This window comes from Trachemys scripta, chromosome 11 (genome assembly GCF_013100865.1).
Source record: "Trachemys scripta elegans isolate TJP31775 chromosome 11, CAS_Tse_1.0, whole genome shotgun sequence".
Classification (NCBI taxonomy): domain Eukaryota; kingdom Metazoa; phylum Chordata; order Testudines; family Emydidae; genus Trachemys; species Trachemys scripta.
Window position 1 is genome coordinate 12127452 of NC_048308.1, and position 26286 is coordinate 12153737.

At 41.7% G+C, this 26286-nt stretch overlaps 2 protein-coding genes across 2 annotated transcripts in view; one reads left to right on the top strand and one right to left on the bottom strand.

Moving 5' to 3' along the window:
* CFAP221 (cilia and flagella associated protein 221) overlaps positions 1-10761 on the bottom strand; it is a 34508-nt gene extending 23747 nt beyond the window's left edge. The window contains exons 1-7 of the mRNA XM_034786547.1: positions 10622-10761; positions 7234-7418; positions 6625-6725; positions 5566-5652; positions 5358-5453; positions 4503-4603; positions 563-666 (exon numbers count right to left, since the gene is read on the bottom strand). Of these exons, the coding sequence (XP_034642438.1) occupies positions 563-666; positions 4503-4603; positions 5358-5453; positions 5566-5652; positions 6625-6725; positions 7234-7372 (628 nt within the window). The 5' untranslated portion in view covers positions 7373-7418; positions 10622-10761. The remainder of the gene's footprint in view (positions 1-562; positions 667-4502; positions 4604-5357; positions 5454-5565; positions 5653-6624; positions 6726-7233; positions 7419-10621) is intronic.
* Positions 10762-18201: 7440 nt separating this feature from the next.
* Positions 18202-26286, top strand: part of SCTR (secretin receptor) — a 31621-nt gene continuing 23536 nt past the window's right edge. Inside the window, exons 1-2 of the mRNA XM_034786525.1 lie at positions 18202-18890; positions 23598-23724. Of these exons, the coding sequence (XP_034642416.1) occupies positions 18846-18890; positions 23598-23724 (172 nt within the window). The 5' untranslated portion in view covers positions 18202-18845. The remainder of the gene's footprint in view (positions 18891-23597; positions 23725-26286) is intronic.

Below are 26286 nucleotides of genomic sequence, written 5' to 3' on the forward strand. Positions count from 1 at the left end.
TATTAATAATCTTATTAGGTTTTTCTGATATTTTTAATGAAGCAAAGACCAGCATGGCTGCCTTTTTGTTAGTTTCTCTCTCTTTCTCTGCATCATCAATAATATCAAATGCCATGTGCAGAGTTGCGCCCCTGGTCTTCATTAGTGGCTAGATTTCTTGAGCAGGATGAGCTAATTATCTGTTGGAATTAGCTGTGTTACACCAAAATAGTGGCTATTAACTCCTCCGAAAACTTGCTTTAGACAAACCTTCCAGATCCCATCCATGTCTACATCACCCAAAGAGACTTGGGTCTACATCACCAAAGAGGACTTATGCTACAAAGGAAAGATATATACTAGCTGCATAACAGTTTGACCTTCCAACGAAGTTGCATGTTTGTTTTTCTATATGCATGTGTGGGGCTATGTTTCAAATGCACAGTTTAACTGCAAACTTTTGGGGGCAGGGACTGTATCTCCTAACGTGCATTTCTGAACAGCACTGAGCACACAGTCATAAATAATAGGACTCAGCAAACAATTATTTGGATCTTTAGAGCTTTAAACAGATGTGGTCTACCTGAGGTTGGCTGAGTGGTAAAGGCTTTGTGAGGCTGAATGTAATCGATATGGAACTCAAACTCTATTGGACAGCTGCACTGCAAAGGGATAATATACTCCTTGCTGCAAAAGAAGAAAGGAAGACTTGTGAAAGAATTAGAAATAATTATAATCAGTGACTACAGGCTCACATTTGGAAAATGACTTTTTCTCCATCTAGAGCATGCATTGCAAGATATAGGAGGCATGGAGATGGACTACCTAATTTTAAAAACATAATCATTTTCCACAGTTACACAACAATTATGTCATTTTAGAACACCTTCAGATTAGAAAATGAGAGTAAAATAATTGTCTTAATTGCTGTGTTGCTCTCTATCTCCTATACTTAGTTTCTCCTATGCATACATTTAAATTTATCTAATTTAATTTTAAGAGATTAATTATTCCTGTGTGCTATGACCTGTATGTTTTACAAACTGTACCATTTAGTAAAGACTAACATTCAAATTTAGACCCACACTGGCTATACAAACAGAAATCAGCCCTAGGCTGCAGCCATCATGGGAGCAGAACAAACCACACATGAAATATGTTAGGTATGTTGCACAATGGTTTATTGGAAAGCACTCAGATACTATGGGGATGAGTGTGGTGTAAAAATCTACATAGGACAGAATCAGTGAATGCTATTCTCCTACCTACTCTTGCCTCTGAGCTGGAATCGCAGCTGGAATCAGTAACAAGAACCAGGTAGTGTTGTTACATATTTTGCACTGCTGGAAATATGACCTGTCTCTAACTAAAGACCTGCTGGAAATGAATTACTGGGAACAAACTCAGAACTGCTACAACACGTTGGTTGCAGTTCACTACAACAGAACAGGTCACCTGTTAAAGTACCGGCTGAAAAAGGAAAATCATGTTAGAGGGTCCACAGTCATGTCAGACAAGAGGCCTCGTTTCAATCTGTGGAAAAAACATGGTTTAGTTCAGAACTAAACAATGCTTTTTCTCTTGTATCAATTGGAGAACAGGAATTGCTGTTGGCAAGTAGCCCCGCCTATCCCCAATCCCATTGTTTTGGACAATTGTTAACCAGGGGATAGCTCTAGGGCTAGGTCTACACTACCCGCCTGAATCGGCGGGTAGAAATCGACCTCTCGGGGATCGATTTATCGCGTCCTGTCGGGACGCGACAATCGATCCCCGAATCGACGCTCTTACTCCACCAGTGGAGGTGGGATTAAGCGCTGTCGACAGGAAGCCGCAGAGGTCGATTTTGCCGCCGTCCTCACAGCGGGGTAAGTCGGCTGCGATACGTCGAATTCAGCTACGCTATTCACGTAGCTGAATTTGCGTATCTTAAATCGACTCCCCCCTGTAGTGTAGATGTAGCCTAAGACACTTAGGGCTGGTTCAGCTTTTTATTCATCTGGTTTTTTAAAAGGACACTGTCAGGATAAAAATCAGAGATGAACAAAGATTCTTTTCCTCTATAAATAATACATTGAAGCTGAAATATTTTCAATATTTATTGCTTTTCAATATTTATTCTACTTCCCTCAGCTTGGACACTGAACATAGATGCAACAATTGATCTCTAGTTTCACATTCGCTTCTCACGTCTTATGCACCAGCACAATGATGCAAAGCTGAAGTTGAAAATACTGAGGGAAGTGTTCACTTTTAAAAAGGCCATTTCCATTGGAATTTTAAAAAAATTAATACAAACATTTCTATTAGTCTTTGGTTTTGTTAAAGCTTACTTTTTACCCAATCTAAATTTTGGGGCAAATTTTGTTTATCTGTGTTTCTTTAAAATCCCTAACAATTGAAAATAACTAATGTGAATTTGTTGCCCAGTTCTCATTAACATAAATCAACAATGGAATCATTTAAGATCTAATTCTGCACCCACTGCAGTCACTGGGAGTTCTGCCACTGACTTAAAGGGTTGCAAGGTTATGTCCTTGAAGACCAAGCGTGCAAAGTGGTGAGCACCTAAACATAACACAGGACTGGGCCTTGGAGCAATAATAAGTACTGTGCAAGGGCCTGATTCTCATTCCCGCGTTGGCAGTGTAAAGAGGGTTTCATACAAATGAGAAATAAGCCCTCACACTTTCCAAAGTTGTGTCTTTTTTTGTGTGCATCTATTTTCATGTCCCTAACTTGGGACCACGATTTGGTGAAACCCTGGATATCATCCTGCAAATCTAGAAACTTGTTTGACACAAGATTACTCCTGCTTTTAATAACTATTTGGCTGATATTATGTCCTGCTGATTAGCAAGGAATGCATTTTATACACAGCGCTTCTTTGGAAAGCATACTTTTAAAAGGTTAGGGAAATAAAGAATAACAGTGAGTGCCTTTATTTTGCGATTTTCAGTTATAGCCTGTGTCTTAACTGTAACCTGCTCTGGGAGTTAAAAGAGAGGGGAGCACTTTGCCTTAAACATCTGATCATTATATTATATTGTTGTAACCAAGGTAATTACATAGTCATGGAGCTCTAGAGACAACACAGCCTAAGACATAACCAGAGTATTGAGCTGGAAATAACTCCACATAGCTCACTGCAGCCCAAATGGCCTCTTTGGTCCCCCACCATCAAAGGTCTGCTGCCTTTTGGGCTCTATGGCCCAGATCCTCAAAGGTATTTAGGTGCCTCACAGTCACTGAAATCAATCAGAGCTAGGTGCCTAAATACCTTTGAGGATCTGTGCCTACATGCCAATGCAGAATGGTGGGTGACAGGATGTGGAAGCCTGATCCAAAGATCACTGAAGTCAATCACTGACTTTGAAGGGCTTTGAATCAGGCCTGTGGTCCTTAAGTCTGTCTCCGTATCTTGTACATTATTTGGGATCTCAAATAGCTTTCACCTTTAAAATAAAGACTACACATTGTATATTTTCTGCTCTACCTGCTCCATTCTTCTGCACAGGTAGGATAACAACTTATTAAAGAATACTGTTCACTGAGGTTTTCTGAAAGCATCAGGATTCTTGTGTATTTCAGCACTGTGTTTGCTTATAAGAATGGTGCAAATAAGCAAAGCTGAGTCACATCATGACATGCATGTGTAGGTGACCTGAGATCAGAGAGAGATTCAGGGTTCGTGGTAAGCATGTCGCCCAGTTGGGGAGCTGGAATTTCATTTATGTGGGGGGTTTGATTGTTTGGAGAGGGAGTTTATAGAATCAGAAGGATAAGTGAATAAAAAGAGCTCTGAGGCTGAGTTTAGCCATTTGCTACCACCACTGTGCATCTGTCATTACGTGAACTCTAACAGTTTCACACCTTCACTTCTAGAACCTTTATATCGAAAATGATGCTCTACTCACTTAGGCCTCATGTACACTAGAAAGTTGTACCCCTTTAACTAGCGCAGCTATCCTGATATAAAAGTGCTTATACTGCTATAGCGTATTCCTGTATGAGAAGTGGATTAAGATATTCTGGTCTATGCCACTTTTATATTGGTATAATTAGGTGCTGTATGGGTGTAACTATTTTAGTAAAAAAAATCACACCCATAACCAATATAGTTCTACTGATACAAAAACAGTATGCAGACCAGACCTTACGGTGAATTTCTAGATCCTCAAAATACATCTTAAGTGGAGCATAGACCTATGCTGGCTCCCTGCATAGGGGGAATTTCACTTTTAAAGATAAATCAAAGCTAGATCAAAAGTGAATCAATGTCAACTGATAGTAGCTGAGGTTCTGGCCTTATGTCTCTATAGATGTTTAGTTTATGCAGAGTTCAGTCTTCTATGAACATACTTTTGAAAAGAAGTCCCGTGTAGTGGTTTTGCAATCTGTATAGTAGGTGACTTAATTAAAACTTCTAAGGTCTTATGTTTAGACAGTAGATTAAAAACAAAAAAATAGATATTTTAATTTTTGCAAGCCTTAAAAAAAAACTGACTGTCATCTTTACTCACCTCTGTCCAAGTGAAACATCTGATAAGCTTATAAATGATGGAAATTCTACAACATTCACAGCAGGGTAGCCATGGATAGGAACAAGCAAAGTATCATCTCCCTGGAAGAAATGGGGGAAAGTACTGATTTAACAGAATTCATTAATGTTATGTATAGAAAGAGAGGCTAATTTAGAATCATACTTCAGGAATCAGGTGCCTATCCAGTGTCCCCAGAACCTTTCTGAGCAGTAGTTAGCAGTTAGGAGGCATGTGAAACTCCTCCTCCAGCATTTCATAGACTGAGACTGTAGAAACCTTGCTCCTTTCTAAGTACCCCTCAGCTTCTCTCTGTCTCTAGAAGCTATGTTTGGAGCTCCCCCATGTCTGCTCAGCTAACACATTACCACAATACCATCTGTGAAAGCTGCATCGAATACAGTCTGACTTGTGGAAGAAAGGATTATTGAACCAGGGTGAGGGCCCACAACTCTAGTACATTTTTCTGAGGTCTTCAGAATCAATGAATAATCTAGGGTCAAAAATGTTGGGTGCCTTAATATGGGCACCTGTACCCATCTATCATTTAGCCATCTATATCAAAGTGTCCCAATAGTCAATGTTATTTTGTGGATTTGTGCTAGGCTCTGGATAATAATGTAATTTTGCAATGAATATTATTTTGATTGACTGCAGGCCAAAAAGTAAGGTGGTCTACATTGGGCATAATGAAAGAGAGATCAATGATGCACTAAAGAGGACTGTGGAGTAATATGAATGTTTGTTACAAATGTCTATGCTTTATTATCATGCCCTGTAAAATATTTTTATTACATTACAGCCAAAACGAGACACTTTTATTGAGATACTTCTTACCTGACAGTGAATTCGGATACAGTCATAGTAATATCGCCACTCATCAGGACAAAAATCAACTGTAACTGCAAATGACAAGCCGGGGACAAGCCGATGCTATAAAATGACACAGAATATAAACTAGGAGGCCCTGTAGTTCTGTTTGTGTGCAATGTTATCAAGTGCAAAATCAAATATGAACAAACTGATGGTTATTTTTGACACTCACTGTTTTGTTGTATTTGATCTGAAAGTATTTTGTCTGGGGTGGTATAATGTGAAGATTTATGACATCGCCAGAAATATTTACCAGATTCTGTAGAAGAAAAAAAAAGTTATTTTTATGAGAACATTTGGGAATATTGGAAAGCTGCATTTTTGTGAGACCGTACTTAACAAAGGAACTCTGTTAAACAATGAAATAATAGATTGAATGTTGACAGAAAAAATGTTGAATGTTATTAATTATCACTTGAATTAGCACAGTGACTCAGCACTTTAGATATGGACCAGGAGCCCAATGTGCTAGGTGCTGTACAAACACAGAACAAAAAGGTGGTCCTGCTCCAGAGAGCTTATAGTCTTGTTCAGAATTTCAAAATACAACACAACCAGTAGCTGATTTAAAAAAGAAAATTGTTTAAGTCTTGAATGCAGAATCTCCCAATCATAAAGGACCAAATCCTATTACCTTCAGCATGATGAGTTGTACCTTATTCCACAAGTAATCTCATTGGAATTAGTGGGACTACTTGCAAAGTAAGATGCTATCTGTCAAATTTGGCAGTCAGAGTAATATTTACTTATTAGGACCCAACTGAGATTGTGCTGCACACTTAACAAACACATAATCTGAGACAGTCTCTGCCCCCAAAGAACTTACAGCCTAAATAGACAAAACAGACAAAGGGTGGGAGCAGAAACAGACATGACTTGCCCAAGGTGACTCAAAAGGCAAGGGGTAGAAAGCAGCTATTGAACCCAGGTGTCCTGACTCTCAGCCCAGCTCCCCATTCACCAGATCAAACTGCCTCTAGAAGAGGACTGAGGGCATTTTCAAAGTTTCCTTTGATTAATGAGCACATATGCAGCCAAATGCAATCACAGTGACCCAGGAAAGTTTTGGGGTGGATCTACCGTTAGCTTTATGGCAAAGTATCCTGTTCGAGGACTCCAAAGGGCAGGAGGGCATATTGACCAGGAGGACAGAAGATTGTTGAGCAGTATGCACAGTGTACATGGATTATCCCTTTACAATGTATTAGCTAGTCCCAGCTTCAAGACTTACCAGGATCTGCTGGTGATGTTTTTCGATTTCATAACCTCCATAATGCAGTACGGCAGGCTTAGCCTGTATGACCTTGTTTCTCAGAAGTTTTGCATAAATCTCTGCAATGAAAGATAAGCAAACATGAGAGAAGGAGACTGGGCTACCTAAATGCCATTATTGTTAATTATGTTTATTTAATATTGTGTGTAGCACCATAACCATGCACAAGAGAGAGAACAAAGATATGGGGCTGGATCCTCTTATCTGGCTGAGCTGTGCTTGACGCAGAACGAGGGAGGGGAGTTAAAGTATCTTTATGCCACCTCTACAGAGCCATGATTCAGAGGCCAGCCTCACCCCTGGCACAATATTAAATTGCATCTGGCTGCCTATGGCTCCAAGGGTCATTCCAAAAGCTCGGGATCAGCCAAGCACAGTGGTATTACAGGCACGCCCCCTTTTCCCTGGCCATACCCTCTACATCCCGGCCGGGAGGGAGGCAGAGCTGCTATGCCACAGAATGGGACTTCAAAAAGAGCAGGACTGGGTCTCTGAAAAGTAACAATGTTCTTGACCCTTTGTCCCAATGTTCCGGCCTGGAGGATGGTCAGACAGCAGACTACTTACTCGACTCCAGCAGGTGATTGGGGACACCATTTCCCTTTTGAGGCTCCTCCACAAGGCTGTCCAAAAGGATGGTGGGTACTTTCTGAAACGATTTTTCTGCATGACTGAATTCTAAAGGGGCTGACTGAACCACCTCCATGTTGGCATGGAAATGTAGGCCCACGAGTACCAAGATATGTCATTACCTGTGATCAAGCACAAAAGTTTAATCTTAACACAAAATATCATGTTGACTGTTGCAGTCTCATTCTCTCCCTGTACTCTTTCTATCCAGCAGGAACTTCTCCAAATTAGTTCTCAGAGCAAATCTTTAGACAAACATCCAATCTTGATTTTAAAATTGTCAAGAGATGTAGAATCCACCACAACCCTTGGTAAGTTGTTCCAATGGTCAATTACTTTCACTGTTAAAAATTTACACCTTTATTTCCAGTCTGAATTTGTCTAGCTTTGACTTCCAGCCACTGAATGATGTTAGCCCTAGATAAGATGGACCAGCCTTCCTGCCTCCCCTGGACAGGCATTACCTGCACACTCTACTATCTCCTAATGGAGATATTCTAGTATCTCCCAGTGGAGCCTGTATGGTTGTTTGTTCCCCTCAGTGTCCTCCAACACAACCAAGGGCAGAAAAGGTTCTTTTGATAAATTCATTGCCCAGGCTGGTTCTTCTAGTATCTCATAAGTATTTGGGTGTGGGGTGTTAACTTGCAGGTTCCGCTTTAATTGTTAAATGCTAATATGTCCGATTATAGAAAGGGTATTTAAATCTTTTGTTTAAATAGTGTTTGGATGGGTTATTTATTTAACCAAGATAAATGTATAATTCAGCAAGCCAAGGGGATTATGGATCCTGTTTAAGTAAGCACAGTTATCAAAACAGAAACTTATCTAGAGAAATGCCCAAAACATTGTGCAATAAGGAAACCAGACATAATCCATATGGAAGTTTGCTCACAAATATAACAGGCCCTTTTCCTCCCCCATCTCCCACACCTGCTGCATGGAGGAGAGGGGAACAAAGCTATGGCACAAGCACGGAGGGGAAAAGCCGCTATGCCAGATGCTTCCCTCCCTCAAGTAGCACCCCGTTTTCCCTTCTCCACAAATGTTCTTCCGACCAAGGAGAATGGGTGTGGCCAGGGAAACTTGGTGGGGCCACATTAAGTAGCATGCACAAGACCCCGGGTTAAAAACAATCACATGCTTGATGCAACATTCATTCCTGCAAGTGAAACCAACCCCTACTCAATGTGTGGCTCTGTTCCCCTCTAGTGATAGCTGGGCCACATACGGTGGTTGATGAGCCTGGTACAGACTTAGCTAACAGAGTTGGGTCTTTTAACTCAGATAGTAGATGCTCAGGCTTTAAGATCCAGAGGTCCCACATCAATTCCCACTGCAGACAACCCATCCAGGAGTACAGCATTACACATGCTTTACAATTCTTATTGTCTTATAGAGCCCACTATAGCTACTGGCTACCACTACAATGGTTGGAGAAGAGCTCCAGAGAGGAGCATTATAGAAAGACACTCCACACAAGTTCCTTGGATCTGTTGATCTGAGGAACAGAGACTCACAGATCCCTGGTACTTTGTTTAATGGTCCTTCGTCCTGCTCTCTGTTTGTCTAGCCTCCTTTAGGCTATAAGCTCTTTGGGGCAGGGTCTATGCTTTTCTCCTAAGCACGTAAAATGCCATGTTGATTTCTGGCCCTGCATAATGTTTATTAGTAAATGAGCATGCTTTGGCTTTACAGGCTAGCTTTTCTGGATTCAATACTTTACACAAATCAGGGTGAGAAAACATCCGTATTGTGCAGAGCAAAGGTAATTTTATACTGGTCCCAACAAAATGTACACAACAACATGCTAAAACAATTATAAATAGCAGGCCACTTTCTCTCCATTTGCGTTACTTAAATTTATACTTTAAATTTTAACTATAAAATCACCATCATCATCCTCTTTGCTACTGTCCCGCATTAGGTGTAAAAGGTGTGAAGAGCAGGTGATGGCATGACATTAGGAAAGTATTCTTTCATACAGGTTCATATCAGTAACTGACAACAGCAAACCCTATCACCCATCTACATTACAAACCCTCCATATTATTCCCTCCCACAACACCTGTGTCTGCCTTTAAGAACCCTGATCCTACAACTACGGGGCAGGACTGTCAGTCGGACTACTCTGTGTAATAAACATTATAGGTGAAATCCTTGCCCCATTTAAGTCAATGGCAAAACTCACATTGACTTAAATAAGGCTAGGAGTTCACGGTACATCTATTAATACTTAAGCCATTAGATCTTTTTGTGTCTTGTAGAGCACCGAGCACACTTAACAAGTAATAAATTAAATACATAAGAATACAATTAAATGCAGTTGCACATAGCATGGGATTTTCAAAAGCACCTAAGTGAGTTAGGAGCAATGGGACTTGTGCTCCAAAGTCAATGAAGCACTTTTGAAAATTCCACTCATATTGGTAAAGAGGCTGGTGCTGATTTAACTCCCAGGTCTCTTGATGCCTTAGTGTCACAGGCTTCCTATTATAATAAGAGTGTTTTGCATATTTTTTCAATTATTTTAAATAAATCTTCATGTTTTATGTTATGAAGCTAAAAGCTTCATTATTTTATACACTATCATAAAAAAGTTAGAGCACACTGTCTTGAGACTGACTGCTTTTATTATTAGCACTGGGCTGTGTCTCACACCAGATGAGAATCTGAATGGAGGAGATTTAAAATAATTCAGCGTTGGATTATAAGAGCCAAAGTTTCAATATAATTGTGCCCAGGAGGACACATATCCTTGGCATGCACAAAACCCACACAATTGCATTTGGAAATCATAGCCCTGATCCTGCATGAGCTGTGCGCAGGCAGAGACCGCCTGTATGGAGCTGTTTGCAGGCTCAGGACCACAGTAACTAAGATTAAAATCAGTGGGAATTAGGCACCTAAATACCTTTGAGGATCTAGGCCTGAGGTGCTTAGTTACCTGACTGGCACGCATACACTAAGGTTTTTGCACGTAAATTGGGTTAGGGTGCATTCAGATGGACTCCAGATACACAATCACCTGACTGGTACCTGCAAATAGACACACTTGCAAATTCTCCGTTGTTAAAACAGTGCCCCTAAACGTCTCACTGAAACACATGCACATGGCAAAAGTCCCTGCTTCCCCCAGAGAGAGAGACTCCCTTAAAGCGAGTCCCCAGGCTCAGAGAAGGGCAGGAGATGTAGGGCAGTGGGTGCTGCACTGAGGTGCTGTGGGGGGCTGGTACGCTGCTGCACCAGAGTCCTGGACACCCACAACAGGGCAGGCTGCCAGCCACTCACCTGCACGCAGCCTGCAGCCAACTTCTGCACCTACCTCGCGTGCAGGCCACATCCAAGAGCCTTGACCACAGCCATGAGTGAGAGGGGGTGGTGGGCAGGGAGGGGGAGCAGGGCAGCCCAGCCTAGCAACCTGCCTGCCCTGTGCACAGCAGGGCCAGCAGCATCTCCCCAGCCCAGCTCCTCTCCCCTGGTTGCTAGGCTAACATCAACTCAGTTCCAAGACAAAGCCTGCAGCGGGCTGTACCACGTTCAGCTCTGGCACAGGGGGAGAAGTGGCAAAGTTTTGGGGGAAGAAATTAAAGAAAAACACCTGGATTTTTTCCCCACCCCTTCTAAGGATTTTTTCCTAATGTTTACATTTTTAGCCTCCAAATCTCATGTCAGTGGTTTGTGAAAGGGTTTGAGGGGAGTGAGCTTAGCCGTAGGCAGTACCACCACTTAGTTAGAAAGGGGTAGGCTGGCACTATGTAGAGCCGAGAAGCTGGGTCCTATAGGTCAGGTCCTGGTTTTCAACCTTTTTTCATTTGCAGACACCCCTAAACATTTTAATGGAGGTGCGGCCGCCTTTGGAAATCTTAGACGTAGTCTGCGGACTCGAGGTTGAAAACCACTCTTCTATGGCAGTGACTCGCAACTTTTCCAGACTACTGTATCCCTTTCAGGAGTCTGATTTGTCTTGCATACCCCCAAGTTGCACCTCACCTAAAAACTATTTGCTTACAAAACCAGACATAAAAATACAAAGTATCACAGCACACTATTACTGAGAAACTGCTGACTTTCTCATTTTTGCCATATCAGTATAAAATAAATCAATTGGAATATATTGTACTTACATTTCAGTAAAAAGAACAGGAGTACTTGTGGCACCTTAGAGACTAACAAATTTATTAGAGCATAAGCTTTCGTGGACTACAGCCCACTTCTTCGGATGCATACAGAGTCCACTCTGTATGCATCCGAACAAGTAGGCTGTAGTCCTCTGTATGCATCCGAAGAAGTGGGCTGTAGTCCACGAAAGCTTATGCTCTAATAAATTTGTTAGTCTCTAAGGTGCCACAAGTACTCCTGTTCTTCTTTTTGCGGATACAGACTAACACGGCTGCTACTCTGAAACCTTACATTTCAGTATATAGTACATAGAGCAGTATAAACAAAGTCACTGTCTCTATGAAATTTTAGTTTGTACTGACTTTCCTAGTGCTTTTTATGTAGCCTGTTGTAAAACTAGGCAAATTTCTAGATGAGTTGATAACAAGGAGTCTGGTGGCACCTTTAGTCTTTAAGGTGCCACCAGACTCCTTGTTGTTTTTGTAGATACAGACTAACACGGCTACCCCCTGATACTTGACACTATGCAAGGCACTACATTTAGCCGTATGGAGTGGAAATCCATCAACCTCAACAAAAAACTTGCACAGATACAGACAGACATCATCTTCCTCTCCAAATGCAAACAGATGAACATCATATTAGTCTTTAAGGTGCCACCAGACTCCTTGTTGTTTTTGTAGATACAGACTAACACGGCTACCCCCTGATAGATGAGTTGATGTGCTCCCTGGAAGACTTCTGCGTACCCCCAGGGGTCCGCATACCCCTGGTTGAGAACCGCTGTTCTATGGTAACGACACCTTTTGCGGACCCCTTAGACATAGTCTGCGGACTCTCAGGGAGCTGCGGACCACAGATTGAAAACCACTGGTCTAGAGGATGAAGTCTCAGTGGCTGCATCTTGGTGAGTGTGGGGAATACTTGTACTTCTCTCAGGCGTCACTGGAACAACAGCAAAGCAATGTATTTATTCATCCCTGTCACTTTGAACTTGTCAGTGCCCCGTGAGGCATTTGAAATGAAATCCTTAAAGACAGTTTGCAAATGTCTTTATCTTTTTGGATTGCAAAAGGGTTTTAATTATGGGCTTGACCCTTCAGCTTTTACTCCCGTGAGTAATCCTTACTCCTCACTTATGCAAAAATCCCTCAAGTGCACAGGGATTGCAAGACAGAGCTCTGTGTTTTTATTGTATTATAATGTACATTCTTTGGAAAAGGGATCTTCATAATTAAAATTGTTAATTATTATTATTCCATATAATTGCTCACACTTTTAATAACATGACACGCAAAGGACAACCAAACAGCTACGAACTGAATACATACAAAGATTATACCTTTTCCAATTAAATCCTGTTAGTCCACTCTGAGTACTTGCACGTGGTTCGCTGCTATAAAAGGTCACCTGACGGTTCCTGCAGTTTGTCATAAAAGCAAAATACTTTAGTTGCAGCCATGAATGCTTATGTTTAGGGGATGGAATGATCTTTTAAAAATTCCTATAAAGAAAACCAAATAGTGCTACAGATATTAATTTGGTAAGGGTTATAATATTAATGAAATCCAGTTTGGAGACACTTGATCCTTGCAGATATAATTTCGTTACATGAAAGTTTATTCTCTAACGGTAATCACTTCAGATAACAAAATCAATGAATACTGTCAATTTTTTATGTTAACAACTAAAGAAAATTCTAGGTGAAACCTTTTGTAACTCTATTGCTTGACAAATTACATGTGTGGTTTTGTGCTGCCTATTTATCTCCTTCTAGACACAAAGAAAGGGCCTCATCCTGCAAGCCCTTCCTGAGGTTAGTAATGTCGTTGATTTTAATTAGGCTGTTTTCAATGGGAGAAATTGATCTCTCTGCAGAGGTCAGCTCAGTGCATCCATATTGCTTATGTGCCACCTACACTCTGTTTTGAGGGCTTAGGTAGGGCATGGACAATGTGCTTCTGCAAAGGGATCGGTTTGACTCAGTGGAATGTCTTGTGCTCATAAGAGTTTCCAGGATCGGGCCCAAATGTTTTTCATTGTTTATATTATTTGACTATTTATTATTTGGGTAACAGAAGGATCCAAAGGACTCATCCAGGATCAGGGCCCCATTTTGCTAGATGCTGTATAACAGTTGCTGTCTACCCCTATTTGAACTGCAATCATCTCAGATAAAGGAAATTTCACTTTTGTTGCTAGTTAGTTTCCAATCAATACCAATATCAGATTCTCCTACATTATTAGGGTGCTGCAATATTTGGGTTCCAATGCTACAGGGGATTTTTTTTAAACAGTTTTTATTGAAAGCATAAATAAATAAATATTTTCCTTGATAAAACCTAGGAAAGGGCTTTTTTGTTTTTTGGTACATAACCTACATTTTGGGTCTTCATGGTCTTAGAATATCCCTATAAACCAGCGTTTCTCAACCGTGGCCCCTGGAGGAGGGGGGACTGTGATGCACTCAAAATTTGATTACAATGGAAAGCAAAGAAAATCTCTCTCCCCTATTCCTAGCCCACCCTTACTCTTCAAGGTCAAGTATTTTCTGTCAACCTCTCAAAACACAAACACAAAAGATATCATTGATACATTTTTTACTTCTGCTTTTATAAAAAATGGGTTGCAATTTTTTTTTACCACAAATAAGGGGTTGCCAACCTGAAAAGTTGAGAAACATGGCTTTAAACTTCTAAATGACCTATCTCTCCTGATAACCTACTCCTATGTTGCTGAAGATACTATTGTAGCTTTAAAAGGTACAGTTAGTAGGGGGGCTTCAAACCTGGCACTTGCTTTGAAGTCAGTGGAAGTTCCATGCATGAGGGATTTGCAGGTTGAACACCAGACTATATTAGTTTACTTGCTCCATTTTTGTGATCTCTAAAACATCATTGTTAAAATAAAGCATTTTGTGGCAGTTCCACTTGTTTCTCATTTGGTATATATTTTTCCTGGCAGTGAGCACACATCTGGAACAAATCATATTACTGTCCGTGCCATTGTTTGCACAATGTCTTGTAGACACCTTATTTGGAGGAAGTGATTGCTTCTAACCCCCTTTTTAAATTTCTTTCTACTCCAGCAATACAGTAATTCTGTTCTATTAAATGTAATGCAACCATAGAAATGGAAGATAGGAGTGTAACCCTCAACTCAAAACACATGTGATCAAGAGGCATGAAACCATTTTTAAAAATTAGCTCATAAAATTCAGCTCTCAATATCTTCATTCCTACTGTTTAATAAAATATAATTGCAAGTAATTAAAAATGGAGTACACCCATATGCCTTACATTTACATAGAAGCACTTTCTGCAGCACGTTTATCCTTCTTACTTTTATCTTGTCCCTACTGTAACAAATGCATGGTTCCTAGGACTTCATGGTTGTCACCATACTCATGTAAACTGAAGAGAATCTCCATTAGCTGTTTTTTGTATATGGCCTATGAGACATAACTGAGAAGTTCTAATTCTATCCAGTGGAGGGATACACATACATACTGTACTAACCAGCACATTACATTGTTCTGCGTGAAACAGAAAAGAATACATTGATAACAATTAGTTTAAAACTTTGCCCAAGATGTTTTTCTCTGAAAATATTTCTATGATTGAAATGCATGGGCACAATTGTACAGGTAACAGCTGTACACACAATAATACAGTTGTTTTTCTAAAGCTCACAGAAACATTTAGATTGATCGATTTTTAATAAACAGATCAATTTGAAGCAGCATACTATTGGTAGAAGAAAAGCGTGTGGGTTTGGGAGCTCTTCTGATTGAAGGATCTGACATAAATTGATATTACATGATAGTCAGGAGAGGCAATCAAACCACTGTAATTAGTGTAGGTGACTTTCCTTTTTTGGTTAGAAGGCTATGAGGAAGAGAAAGGATGGTCTAACTGGGGTAGGGTTTAAGTAGGGTCTAGGGCACTATCTTAGGACTGTTCTACTTCCTGTGTGACCTTGGGCAAGTCACTTAGTCTCCCTGTGTCTCAGTTTCCTATCTGCAAAATGGGGATAATAGCACTTCCTTACCTCCCAGGGAAAGACTGTAAGGTGCTCAGATATAACATTAAAGGGGCCCATATAAGCACCTAAGACAGCCAGAATTTCTTCCAAACTTCAATTTTTAGACTTTATCCAATAGCAAAGTTTCCTCTCTCAGATGTCAATGACTTTGTCTCTGGTCTAGGCACAGAATCATCTGACTTTAGCAGATAGTTGATCACTTCAAATATCAGGGCAGTATAGTATAGAGTTGGTGCCTGCTGCTTTTCCAGCTTCCCCACTCGCATTCATCATATACACGGCCTTTCAAACAGAGAGGGTGTTCTGTTCATTCTCTCTGGGGCACCTGGCATTGGCCACTATCGGAAGACAGGATACTGGGCTGGATGGACCGTTGGTCTGACCCAGTATGGCCGTTCTTATGTACAGTGCTGTCTTCATTTACCTGGGAAAAACACTTCAGGACATTTTTAGAAGAAGGTTAGGAAAAGAGAACACATCATAGCAAATAGGGTATTATAATGGTTTAGTCCCATGCTCCCTCTCAAAGACGTCATGCATATATAGCTCTATCTATTTATTGATCTATCTCTCTGCAAAGTCATATTGGGGTATGTCTACACTGCAATGAAAGACCAGCGGCTGGCCTGGGTCAGCTGACTCAGGCTTGCAGGCCTCAGGCTACAGGGCTATAAAATTGCAAAATAGACATTCAGGCTCAGGGTGGAGCCTGGGCTCTGAGACCCCACAAGGTGAGAGGGTCTCAGACCCCAGGCTTCAGGCCAAGCTCAAACATCTACACTGCAATGTTATAGCCCTACAGCCCAAACCCCATGAGTCTGACTCAGTTGACCCACGGCTGTACTGCAGGTCTTTTACTGCAGTGTAGATGGACCTTTGGGTTCAAACCATAACCAGGTTCCATCTGCATCTCCCTCCCTATCTCTACAAGAACCCTGGATCTGAACTAAATGTGCCTTTGGAAAAGTGCTGTGTAAGTTATTCTGGGGGTGATGACACTCAGTGAAAAAGTTAGGCTGAATGAGAGGATCAACAACCAGAATGATGAAATTTGCTGACAGGGCCAAGTTAAAGAAACTCCTAATGGATTAAAATAAAAAAGTCCATTTAAAAATTGAATGTAAAACTATCTATGGAGTTATTTATGCTGTGTGCATCAATCTAGTACAGGGGTAGGCAACCTATGGCACGCGTGCCAAAGGCGGCACGCAAGCTGATTTTCAGTGGCACTCACACTGCCCAGGTTCTGGCCAGTGGTCCGGGGGGCTCTGCATTTTAATTTAATTTTAAACGAAGATTCTTAAACATTTAAAAAACCTTGTTTACTTTACATACAACAATAGTTTAATTATATATTATAGACTTATAGAAAGAGACCTTCTAAAAACATTAAAATGTATGACTGGCACGCGAAACCTGAAATTAGAGTGAATAAATGAAGACTCGGCACACCACTTCTGAAAGGTTGCCAAACCCTGCTCTAGTATCTGATCACCTTACACAAACTATTAGCTTGAGTCTACAGACCCTTTCACCATGTAAGCAACCACACAGACGTCAGTGGTATTGTAAGTATAAGTAAGCGTTTGACGGATCAAGGTTTATATTAGTGACTCTAGCCTGTGATTCTTTAAATCGATATTCCAAACATCAGGTTAAAAAGATGTATTGCATGAGTGTCAAATCATAATGGAGGCAAATTAATCCAGGATTTAAATCTGATGAGGATTACAAATCACTGGAAGGAGGAGAATCAGAGAAATTTTAACAGAAGTATTGAAAAAACTGAAAGGTGTTATTAGCAAGCACTTACAATTGAAGTTAGTTGGAACTTGATGTGTAAAGAGTCTAAAAATCTGACTAATACAGTTCAAAGTGCGTACTCTGTTTAGTTTGCTCATAGAGCCATAATGCAAAGTTCATTTAACATTGTACTATATCTGGAGCATCACAGATTGAAACTAATGCGGCTTTTTAATTTCATGGACTACACTAGTAATGGGCCACATTCTCAGCTCCTATGTTGATCTGGATCTTTGCTGTGGCTTATTTGACTGTTCAGTCCTATATGGCCCTCTCTTTTAAATGTTTCTGGGGGCCCTGTTGCTATGGGAAAGGGTGGGTTGGGCAGAGTGCTTCAAGATACTTCTTGCCGCAGCTGGGGATCCTGTGTTTCATTGCACTGACAGATTTCTGCTTTTCTTTGAGGCTGCCATTAGTGTTTGCACACGTGTGGTTTGTTGGATGTGTGATTGCTCGATTGAATTTACTCACAGCTTCGAATAAACTCGGCAGCTGGAGATTTCTGAGCACTTGGGTTTGGCAATCCTGGACTTGTAGCCCACAACCCATGTAAGAGGTTGTCCCCTTTAAAATGGTTGACTTTGGCAGCAGTCCCCACTAAAATGAAAAGTGTTCTGCTGCCAGTGAACAGGATGCGGCGAACACTGGAATCACTGCAAGGAGCACGAGAAGGGTTGACAAACCTACATTTCACCAAGAGGTACAGCAGTTGTCTGAAAGTGATGGTGACCTGAAATCTGTAGTGCAGTAAAAAAAATAGAACTGTTCTCTTGGAGGTTTTATGAGCGCCAGTGGCTGAGGGTGGAGTCCAGAGAATATTTAGATTCCTTCCCTTAGGGGGTGTGAATAGCAGATCATATTCCACTCTCACCCCTGAAGCTTGCCCCTGCCTTAGATCTCCTTTAATGTGCATTGCTGCCTTCAGCCCCACCTGCTTGGTAAGTAACAGTTCCTCTATAGAAACTCTTTCACTCTACTGATTTATCCTTGCACTTGTCCCATCTGCACGCTCTCTGGAAACGCATGTTCACAGCGGAGAAGGCTCACGCAGCCTGAATCACATTCTGCTAGCCCAGTTTCCCAGCAGGGCACTTATTCCTGGGCTGTGTGCATCTCCGAGCCCCATGGTAATTACTATTTCCCCTTTACAGATTAGCTCTGCCATTGTGAAACTTGCATCTCACACAGGAGCCCTGATTGTTCCCTTATCAATTTGAACATGAGGAATGATCATTCCTCGCCGACATGCAGCGATAACAGTGAATAATAGCACAGAGGGGAAGAGGACGGTATTAGGAACATGCTCAACGGAGGTGCTTGTTATTCTTGGGACAGGATCTTGCTGCAAAGCAGGAGGTAAGTTTGGGGGTGCTGCTGTCATTGCTGAGTCTATCTAGGGTTCAGCAGCAGGAGAGGAGCATTGGCTCGGGATGATAAAAGCTAATTCCAGCCAGGAGACCAGAAGGAAGATGAACTATGTGAAAGAAACTGAAGGGACCGAGAAAGCCACAGTGCAGAGCACACAAATAGCCTGATGATCTCTCGTGCATAGGGATGAAGGAAACAGACAGCAACTGACCATGTGGAGCATTCTGGTGATTCTTTTCTGGTTCTCAACTCTAATTGTAAGTATTTGCAGCTGTTTATTTTATAGCTCCTGGAATCACACGTGGCATAAATAAATATATTCATGTTCCATGCGGCAGCATAGTCTAATGGAGAGAACACCAGACTGGGTGACAGGCGTCCTGGGTCTATTCCTGGCTCTGCTGCTTGACTCACTGTGTGACCCTGGCAAGACATGGCGATGTTCTGTGCCTCAGTTTCCTCATCTTCCACTGGGGAGGATAATGCTTACCCACTTTTGTAAAGAACCTGAAGCTCTGTGGGTGAAAGAATGATTATCTCCAAGGCAATTGTATATAAAGTGCCAATGCACTTCACTGGAGCTATACAGATCTGCATCAGCTGAGAATCAGGGCCATAGGCTTAAAGGGAAACTGGTTTAAAAAACATATTCAGCATTACTAACCTCTCACTTGTTTCAGACTGGAAGAATGTAATATTCTGACATGCTTTACCACATATATTTTGGTTTGCTAGCATAAGATTCCTAAAGTTATTGGGCTTTTACCCCGTTATTCACCCTCCAGTACCCCTGCGTCTCACCATCAACTAATTACAAAGGATAGCTGAACCTGGGGCAAAATCATGGCAAACTGGTCAGCTTACACCAGTTTTTTCTAACGAGTATAAAATCAATACTTGAATACACCCAGGGTAAGTGAAGATGAGCTGGTGCAGATGAATACAGTTTTAATCCATTTGGTGAAGATGAGCTGAGCACAATTTTATTGCAGTCAATGCAACAGATTATTTACACCAGCCAGGAATTTGGCCCATGGTTGCTGGAGAATGGGTTAAACCAGTGGTTCTCAATCAGGGATACATCTTCCAGGGGGTACATCAACTCATCTAGATATGTGCCTAGTTTTACAACAGGCTACAGGAACAGCACTAGCGAAGTCAGTACAAACTAAAATGTTTGTACAATCACTTGTTTATACTGCTCTATATACTATACACTGAAATGTAAGTACAATATATTCCAATTGATTTATTTTATAATTATATGGTAAAAATGAGAAAGTCAGCAATTTTTCACCAGTAGCGTGCTGTGACACTTGGTATTTTTATGTCTGATTTTATAAGCAAGTAGATTTTAAGTGAGATGCAACTTGGGGTACACAAGACAATTCAGACTCTTGAAAGGGCTACAGTTGTCTGGAAAGGTTGAGAGCCACTGTATTAAGCTGGATCTAGGCATTCTGTTTCCATGATGAATACAGGTTGCTGACTTTTTGCGTTTCGTGTAGTGCCAGCTTCTTCTTCTTTTTGTTTTCAGGTTCTTGGGCTCTAGCCCAGGGGTACTCTAGATTTTTGTTTTACTGAGAACTCCAAAAGCACCCACTTTCTTCTGTGATTCCAACCACCCACTTCTATCTCCCTACATCTTTTGTGCCTCATGTCCAAGAATCCTTTGTTCTCTGTCAGTCCCGCTCAAACACAAAAACCAGACCCCCAACTATCATACAATACAATAACATACTGATTTGTTTTACATTCAATGTGCTATATATGGCCATTGCTGCTATTTATATTCAATATGTATAGCTCTGATAGTTTCACAAGTTTAAAAATGTCTGGAAAAAGAGTCTTGATTGTTATTGAAAATGTCATGAATTGCAGATTTCTGTAAATTCCATGCACCTAATTATTATAGCTGTTTATATTTGGAACATTTTCTATATAACTAGAACAACGAACTTTTTTTTTGTAAATTAAAACTTAGAACCTGTAGAAAATTTTGGGAACCCCTGCCCCCCTCAAACAGGAACAGCATAGGCTCAGGGAGGGAGAAGTTATTTAAGTCAAGGCAGTTAGGAAAGCAACTGAGAAACTCTGGAATCAAATGTTGATTTTCCTCAGTAAACACTAGCTTGTGAGCTGCATGCTGCACTAACATGAAAAGCGGCAATGTACAAGGAAATGAAAACTGGATGGGCTCAGAGTCAATGGGGTATAAGGAATGCAGCATCAGGCTGTTTCCTTTGAACTTGTGTACTGTGGACACTAGAGAGATTAATTGTCTAGTTCTCTGGTCACTGCATTAATGGGTGCTCAGGGCATTGCTGGAGGTTTTCAGCACATCGCAGAAGTAGACCCACTGTGTGCCCAGATCCTTCATTTTTTGCATACTCCAGGTTCCACTGACATCAAAGAACCAAGGATCAGGCCTAATAGAACCTCTTCTTAGTTGGAAACAAAGTCTGTAACTCAAAAATTAAATTCTTCCTTAACTAGCTGTTGAATGTGAAATCCAGATACCAATACTGAAGCCAATGACACAACTCATGGGAGTCAGATAAGCATGATTTGGTCCCCCAAACCCATCATTTTAAGACATTAAATTGCATATGTACAACATATGCTGTTTAGGGAATAGTTACTCTGGCAAACCAGATACCTAATAAGTTGCCGAACAGACAAAAACATTCTAGGGATAGAAAAATAATGTGTAATATTAATTCAGAGAAAGATTTTTTTTTAATTTCTAAAATAACTTTTCGGGGACCTAAAGGAAATGATATCCAGAGATGATGTATGGTGCTTTAAGAAAAAAATGATACTGTTTCTGGAAATATCATTAACCCAGTCATTAATATTTATTTTTTGTATCTGCTGACCAGCGCCTAGAAGAGTTAATATCCACTGTAGAGGATTCTAGGCCATTTTCACCTTTTGCTTTAACAGTTCTTGATAGTGATTTTCCTATTTGTAATTAATGTTTTGCATTGAATTGAAACACTATTACACAAATATATTTTAAGCAGGACTGCTGGGGTTGTATTGCTAAGTCCTGAAAATCTACTAAACTTCTTTAATAATGTAATTGATTTGAATATAAAAATACATTTATTAAAAAAGGCACCTAACAAAATTCAGAAATGACGGAATGCAATCTAAAACTAACAACAGAAACTAGTGACTATAATTTGATTTCTTTACACATTTAAATCCAACAAGGCATCCCTCTTTTTGGAAGGCTTTTGTTCTAGATCTAATGATTTATAAACCCCGATTTCATGAATAGTTATTTTTCTCGTATGTTACTATTCTCTGTTTGTGTGATTCCAAAAAGTTCTTTTACTCAGACATGAATGAGTGACCTTTCATTGTACAGGTAGAACCTCTCTAATCTGGCACTCCCTGGTCTGGCATAGGCATCGACTCCGTGGGTGTTCCGAGGCTGGAGCACCCAGGGGGAAAAATTAGTGGCTGTGGATCATCCACTAGTGCCAAGCTCCTTCCTCTTCCATCCTCCCCCCACGCTTCTCACACGCTGGCAGCCCCACGCTTACCAACTCCTCCTCCTTCCTCCCAGCACTTCCGGAGTGCTGCGAACAGCTGATTCACAACGTTCAAGCTCCAGGAGGGAGAGGGAGGACCTGGGGCCAGCAGCTGGGACCCCGGGCAAGGAGCTGGTGGCTGGGACCAGGGGCCATAATCGGAGCCCCTGAGCGGGTGGCCGGCGTCCGGGATCCCGGGTGGCAGCACCCCCCGCACCACTACTTCCTGCGCCTATGGAGACCTGCTGGCACTCTGCATTGACCTTCTGTGGTTTGGCAAATTCTCTGGTTCAGCACCAATTGGGTCCCGAGGGTGCCGGACTAGAGAGGTTCAATCTGTATTATGATGCACAATGGAAGGGGAAAAGAAGGAAATACTGAATAGAATAGACCAATTGGATGAGCGATGATCCACTTTTAAAAAGAGCAAACTCTATTCAGGAAGAAAATATCAAGAAAATATTCTTGGGTGAAATCTTGGTTCCATTGAAGTCAATGGGAGTTTAACTGTTGACTTGAATGGGGCGAGGATTTCACTCCTGTTCTTTAGAACAGACTCTGCATTAGAAATCATTATGGATCCTATTGTACAAGGTACTTATCCTCTCCTTCGAGGTTCTCAATGCTGATTGACATTTCAGTCAAAGCTGAAAGTGCTCAGCAACTTACACAATTAGTAAAGAGCCCCTGCCATGAATTTTACACAAAACTCTCAGTGGCACTTATGCGCTCACGTCTCCACCTGCAGCCTCACCGATTTGCAGCAAGATTTTTGAATGAATGAGCACACTGTTGACTTTCATAGGATTGTATGTGTACAAGCAATAGAATTTGGCCTAGTTTTGCAAGTGAAAGGCTGGCCTAGAGAATGCCCAACAATTCTGTGGTCTAGTATTCTGTAGGGCCACACTCAGCACTCAGTTATACAAGTACAATCCAAGACCCCACTGATGTTTTTGCAGTGTAACAGTACACAGTTGGGCTCCTCATACAGTATTTAGAGTAATAATGGGCCCAGACTTGAACGCATTGATGTCAGTATGCGGGAGCAGGCCCACTGTAAATCATTAAGTGCTTGTATACTGTTAATAAAAGGTTTATTTTTATATGCTGTGTTTCAAGGAAATAACAAGGAGTCTGGTGGCACCTTAAAGACTATTTCTTTGGGCATAAGAAGTGGGTTTTTTACCCACGAAAGCTTCTGCCCAAATAAGTCTGTTAGTCTTTAAGGTGCCACCAGACTCCTCGTTGTTTTTGTGGATACAGATGAACATGGCTACCCCTCTGATACGTTCAAGGAAATGTCACTCACAATCAGATGATGGGGCTGTATAGACAATGTTACTGTAAGGAGAGTTTTGTGGGTGGCAAATGTTTCAAGAGAAAAAGTCAAACAACTCAACTTCTTTTCAAAATGTGCAGATCAAGGCTACCCCACCAATATGTGACTTGCTGTTTGTCCTGAGGAAGGAAGAAGAACTCTGTGCTGAGACGCTGTCCCAGGAAGGACAGAACAGAACATTTGAAAATGACCAGTTCATGAGTTCAGGTAAATGGTGGATCTATGGAGAAAATTCCAACCTCAGATCTTCACTGTGGCTGTGCAATCTAACACTGTTCCTCTCTATAGGCTTAAACTCTCATAGAAAATCTATGGGAGCGCTGACCCATAGGGAGAACAGAATATCAGTCAAGATCTGTCGTGTGGCTCTCAGAGCAGATTTTTGCCCTTAGCGTGAGTATGACCAGTGAGGTAGCAAAATTTGCAGATGATACAAAGCTACTCAAGATAGTTAAGTCCAAAGCAATTTCCTTGCCCCACGTTGTTTGGTGTTTAGTTCCTCCCACCCTCATTTTATTATTATGTCCCTTGGTCCAGGGAAGGCAGCTTGAACTCTCAGCAGGTTTGGATGAGCGAAAACTCAGGGAAGCCCAAGGATGAAGTACAGTGCAGCAGAGATCTGCTTGGTAGATATGAACAGCTGCCTAGAACACATCTGATCATGGCCCCAGCCTTGCTCCCCACTGTGGTTTGTCCAAGTGGTATCTTACTAAAAAGGAGACAGGCCATAAGAGAAGCCCTTCGATAGGAAGGCAACTGTGTACAGAAATGTGTAGTTACTGTGTACAGGGTAACAAACCCACTACTACTCTCCAGCCCCAGCCTGTGACCAAGCCTGCCCTCAGCTACTTTGTTGCTTCTATTACCCAGCACCCAGTGCCTCACAGGAAAACGAAATGGATGCATAAAGGGTGTACAAGAAGAGTGGCATCTCTATGCTTCCCGGAGGACTTACTCTATGGCACAATCTAATTTTTCAGAGCCCTCATGCTGTGTCTCATGGAAGCACAATAGGTTTCCTTTCCCCTAAGACATTCCCTGTAGTTGAATATTAGGTCACTTGTTTCATATTTGGCTGGTCATATTTGCCAGCGATTGAAGAGGACGGTGGTTAGAAGCAGGGATTGCCTTTTCACAGTCCATCCTCTCATCTGCTTTGATCCATCGGAGGATCTCAAAGCACCATACATACACATTCATGAGTTAAGCCTCACAACCCCCTGTCATGTAGGTAAGTGCTATTATTATAATTTTATTGGTAAGGAAACAGAGCCCCAAAGACTTTTAGACACCTAAATGTTCAGAAGCACCACTAATATGGAGTGCCTCCGTTTTTGTTGCCCCAATGAGTGAGATGCTCAGGGCCTGATTTCTAGAGCTATTCAGAACCTGCCTTGCGTTTGTCCCAAGAGGGTGGAAGTCTTGCATTTGGGGCCCAAAGCTTATGAGGATACTTTGCGAGATTTGGTTCCATTAAATCCAGAACCTAATATTGATTTAGTCTCCAACTTGAATCCAAAAATCTAGTCTAAACCTACCCTGGATCCAGATCTGAAAACTGCCTCCTTGGCCTGTTTCCATTTGTTACTTGAAATCATCCCATGGGATTTGCTACTGGAAAAACAACTGTGAAGAAATCAGTTAAAAACAAAGGGCCACATTCAATCCTTGGTGTAACTTTGTAAATGAAAGTCAGAATAAAGCAGTTCCCATAAGTCAATAGGACTGATCAGTCACCCTTTTAGAGTGGCAGAGAAAACCCAGGCAAGTGAGTGTGGGTAGCTGTATGCCTTTTCCTGGGTAATGACTTCAGAAGAGTGGTTGAACTAAAGAGCAGTATTTTCTGCCTCCTGTTCGTGTTTTAATGATGGTTTGTTATTACTTTGGTGTCTTATGTAAATAGAGCTGCAGCCTTTTGCTTCTAATATCAGTGAGGTTAATTTAAATTACATCCAGCAAAGGCTGAAGTTGTGGGAGCCTGCCAGCACTAATGGCTTCATGCTTTTGTTATCTGCATGATTTTATGCTTGACACCTGTGCGGAGAAATACACGTGCAGTGATCCTCAGGCTGGTGCAGTGCGGAACCAACCCCTGGACAGCCTGTGGTGGACATAATAGGAGTAAGCATGCAGGAAAGAGGAAGGCAGCTATGCAGGGTCTGACTCCCCCATCCCCTCCCCCTGCTCTTGTATACCTACCCCGGACCCCTCTGCAAAAGCTCTACCTGGTGAATGAGGGAGTAGCTGGGCATGGAGTGGGGGTTTGGGAGGAAAAGAGCTTCTGTCGGGGGCATGCTCTCCTTCTGATGACTAACATCCATTAAAAAAGCCCAAACAAACAGGATTAGTTAACTGTGCTTTGCACATTGCTAATTTCTGTGATGTTAGGGCTGTGCCAGAATCAGGCACAAAACATCTACACGAACGGCCGTGCTCTGGAGATTACTATGTGAATAAAAGGAGCCCTTTGGATTTCCCCACCATGGTTTAAGGGAGGAATGTTACACTCAAATACCAGTGGGGTATGTCTACACTGGAGCTGGGGTGCAACTTCTAGCTTGGGTGGGCGCAGGGCCGGCTCTAGGTTTTTTGCCACCCCAAGCAAAAAGTTTTTGGCTGTCCCCCACCCCAGCCCTGGGCTCCCCCTGCACCACCCTGCTGCCCCAGCCCTGGACTCTCCTCTCCCACTCGCACCCCCTGCCGCCCCAACCCTGGGCTCTACTCCCCCCCCACCCGCACCCCCTGCCGCCCCCGCACCAGTGCTGACTC